At 51.0% G+C, this 4,187-nt stretch overlaps 1 protein-coding gene across 1 annotated transcript; it reads right to left on the bottom strand.

Moving 5' to 3' along the window:
• Positions 1-842: 842 nt before the first annotated feature.
• On the bottom strand, positions 843-3,927 carry LOC105058531 (lysine-specific histone demethylase 1 homolog 1). Its single transcript, XM_010941484.2, is given in 3 exon segments — positions 843-3,594; positions 3,597-3,689; positions 3,692-3,927. Coding segments are annotated over 3 exon segments (2,517 nt in total). The 5' UTR covers positions 3,735-3,927; the 3' UTR covers positions 843-1,213.
• Between the last annotated feature and the right edge of the window lie 260 nt (positions 3,928-4,187).

Here is a 4,187-nt window from a genome sequence, read left to right as displayed (position 1 = left end):
TGAGACTCCTTTTTTCATGTACCTCATTGTTATTTCTATATATTTGTTGCTTTCCACATACAATTTAGGAAAGAGGAAGTTTTGTCATCATCACCAACTTTAGCTTTGCCTTCTGTATTCATACCATTTCACGAAGAGAATCCTTGAATGCAGAATTTTTTCAACATTCATTCCAGTTTCCACTAAATTTTTGTGAGGACCCAAAAACCCAACTTTTTAGAAGTAGCAACCCATTAGGTTAAGGTAAAAGTTCAAACTTAAATTTGACTTTAACTCAAAATGTGAATAGCTGCAGCCACAGTCACTTTATCCAGCTAATATACAGCCTCTAGATCACAAAGCCAAAACATTCAAGATATAGACGGTTTGACAAGAACCCATACAAGGTAGGCTTGTAAACAAATCATTGCCAATGTTAGTAGCCTTCACTTTGCAATGTTAGTACCTTCATGATTTATTATGCAGGATTTAGATTCTCTTGCCAAAACAAGTTATTTCCAGAGTCCATGCCATGATATATGTTATGTAACTTCTGATATTCTTTCCTATCATGGCGCATGACATTGAAAGGGCTTTATGATTTTCTAGATAGTCCTTTTGCCAATTCAGTCCAAAATAAGTGCGGAAATGAAAAATGAAAGCAAAGCTTATTTTGCATTCATGCCACAAGATACAGAAATGCATGCAAAACCTATCTCAAATGGCCACATATAAATGAAAATTGATCAACTATTCCAACTAAAGTTTCTTCTTGTATCTGAATGACAATTTGTTAGCTAAAGCAAGGGCCTCCAGATACCTATTATCATGCAAACTTTATATACCCAATATGACAAATAATGTAACCCATCTCATGGCGATTGTTAGATCCATAAAAAAGCCTCTGGCTTAGCAGATAGTTAGGTCTAAACAGATGATGGACAAGAATGCTAAAGTCACCGAAGCAAACAGCTCGGCCCTACTCAATCAGCGAAATATAATTATTAAAGATCATGATGCCAGGGTTAGCTAGAAGTACCTAATTCAAGGAAAGAAAGAATTGAATGCAACATCCCGATGTTCCTTCCAGACAATGTCTCCACGCTCTTTCGCTGAATACAGATTATGATCTTCTCCCATGCCTCCACGAGGAATGATATGAACCAGCAACTTTTTGCTGCCAGGTCCAGTTTTAACTCAGGTGATGAATGCACTGGCCATATATAAGAAGTTTCTAGGCATGATGCACTCCATTTACAATTCCTGTAGTCAAACTACCTCTTCTTGCAGCTCTTATACGCACTGTAATATTCTCCCCAAGAATGCCCAATCCATTCCTCCCAACTAATTTGGTGCCAAAGCTGCGGTACAACACACTCAATCGCTTCTCATCACCATCAATCTCAGCCAATTCCAACACATGTTTCCTTGAAATCAGTCCATAAAGGAAAAGGGAACCGGAACCAGACTTCCTCTCACCAATCCCTACACGCACCAATGAAGTACAGTCAGACCCTGAAGAACACGGGTCATAAAGAACTGAAAAATTTCCAAAAGAGAGATCAGGAGTTCGGAACAGGTCATCCAAATCCAAAACTTCCTCTTTAGCATCCGTTTTCTCCATCACTGGCACCATGGACCTCCTCCTAGCTGCCCTCACTATGTTAGCAGCCTCTCTGAACCCACTAAGGAGAGCTCCATGCATTGTTGCCGGATACCGCCGGTTTGTTGCCTCTCCAGCAAAAAAGATCCTTCCATCACCCACACTCTCAGCTAACACATCATAATCATCACCAGAAGACCCAACAGAAACATAAGAATAGGAACCATAAGCAAACTTATCCGACCCCCATCGAGTACATATCACTTGAATTGGTTTGGGAACTTCGATACCCTTTGGGGCAAAGATCCTCTTGAGAACCTCTAATACTTTTTCCACGTGCACCACCGGCGAAGTTGTCTCAAATTTGATAGCAGACTCCCCTGCGACAAGAGCAACAAGCAGCGGCCCACCAGAGACTGAAGAATAGCTATAGAACAGAAAAAATTCACCTCGCTCGCTTGAATCCTCAGTCAAGTGGCCGAACGTATCGATCTCGCCATTCCAGAAATCATAAGGAAACAGCATTGCCACCTTGTTCAGCAGCCCAAAACCCAATCGTTTGATGGCCTCCTGCTTCTGTGGTGGGAGCTCGGGGACAAATTCAATGCAGTCCTTCTTAAGAACGCCGAGGGGGACCGTGCAGAGGGCCATGTCACCCCGAAAGACCTGCCCGTTGGCATACACCATCACCCCGTCGCTCCCATATTGAATTCGAGTCACGGTCTGGTCATAGAAGATGGGGAGGTTCTCAGCAAGGGCCCGAACAAAGTGGGCATTGCCCCCGGGGATGAAGCAGTGGTCACCGCCCATTTCATAGGGATCATCCTGGTCCCAGAAAGCCATGGAGAGGTTGGAGAGGAGGGTGGCATTGGCATACTCAAGGTTGGCGAGGTGCCAGTCCAGCAGCATCCGTTCCTCAAGAGAGTTAGCGACACCATAGGCCTGGCGGAAGGCCTCGAGGGCAGTGCCAAGGGAGACATCGACGGACTTGAGCTCGTCAGTGATGGCCTGGCGGAGCTTGCAGACCTTGTCGAGGAGCTGGTTAAAGGAGGCCTCGACGCGGGAGTCCACGACAGGGTCCACAGGGCGGCCATCAGGGAGGTAGAGGGGGCACTTGTCGCGGACTTTGTGGAGGGGGAAGCCAAGCTGGCGGGCGAGGACGCCGAGGGGGTTGCCATTGATGCCGGTGAGGACGCTGCCGCCGAGGTCGGCGGCGGCGACGGTAGCACCGTCGGGAGATTGCATCTTGCGGGTGAGGACGCGGCCACCGGGGCGGTGGCGACCCTCGAGGATGGCGACCTTGAATCCTTGGGCGAGGAGCTGGCGGGCGGCGGCAAGGCCCGCGAGGCCAGCGCCGACGACGACGACGGTGGGCGGGGGGAGGGAGGGGGGGCGGCGAGGGGCAGCGGAGAGGACGGCGGGGGCGAGGCCGAAGTTGATGTAACCGTGGTCGAGGAGGAAGGAGTAGGCGGCGGTAACAAGGGCGCGGTGCTCCGCGCGGATGGACTCCATGGCGTGGGACTCGGTGACCCAGGAGGAAGGGTTGGAGCGCCACAGCGCGAGGATGTGGTTCCGGACGACGATGTAGTTGGCCTGGGCGGCGCCGCCGAGGGCCGGGACGACGTTGGCCTCGATCTCCTCCTCTGTGAGGGAGTCGACAGGGAAGCCGACGGAGATGGCGATGAGAGCCTCGACGTCGAGCTCGCGGGCGAGTCGGAGCGCGGACGGGCCGGTGGCTCCCGGGGGGCGGCCGCGGCGGCGTGGTGCGGGGGGGATGTCGTTGATCTGCATCTGGATGAGCTCGTCGATGAGCTTCTCGGAGTAGACGACGCCGGAGGAGCGGGCGGAGTGGGGGCGGAGGACGCGGAGGCCGTTGGAGGAGACCATCCCCGGGAACTGCTTCTTGCGGCGGCGGCGCTTCCTTGCCGGCGGCGCGGGGTCCGCGACGGGGGCGGCAGGGGGAGTGGCCTCGGAGTCGTCGGTGGGATGGGGAGGAGGGGTATCATGGGAAGCGGGGGAGGGGTAGATTCGGAATCGTCGGCAGGGGGAGGAGAGAGGGGGGCGGGAGGGGTAGATTCGGAATCGTTGGCGGGAGGGAGAGGGGTATTTGGGAAGGGGCGGGAGGCGTAGACTCAGAATCGGGGTCTTCCATGGCTTCTCTTCTCTCTCTTTCGTCGCCGCCGCGGCTGGGAAAGATAGAGGGGAGCGAGGGTTTACTTCCCTTCTTTTTTTTTTTTTTTCCCTCTCTTCTCTCGGGTTTCCCCTTTGGACTTAATTTTTCTTTGAACTTGGACTAGATTGGACGTCCAAATTAGTTTAATGACACCGGAGATATAGTAAGGCGACGGATACTTGAAGGGGTTTCTTGGTCATTTCACATGTTCCCGGAGTGCTCTACGGGACCGCGAGTTCCCTTTGACGGAGGGAACGAAGGAGGATATTTGGAATCGAGAGCGCTTGGGGCATGGATTGGTTTTTAAAGCAGCCAATTAAGCAGATCCATAGCGCAATAATGTCCTGATTATTTTACTAACGTTGAATAAATGAAAGTGTTTCAACCACCATCTAATGTTTGAATGGTCAATTTTTTTCTCTTCCATCGTAA

Source organism: Elaeis guineensis, chromosome 15, assembly GCF_000442705.2.
Source record: "Elaeis guineensis isolate ETL-2024a chromosome 15, EG11, whole genome shotgun sequence".
Lineage (NCBI taxonomy): Eukaryota > Viridiplantae > Streptophyta > Magnoliopsida > Arecales > Arecaceae > Elaeis > Elaeis guineensis.
Note: the sequence above shows the minus strand (reverse complement) of the source record. Positions and strands in the feature narration are given on the sequence as shown.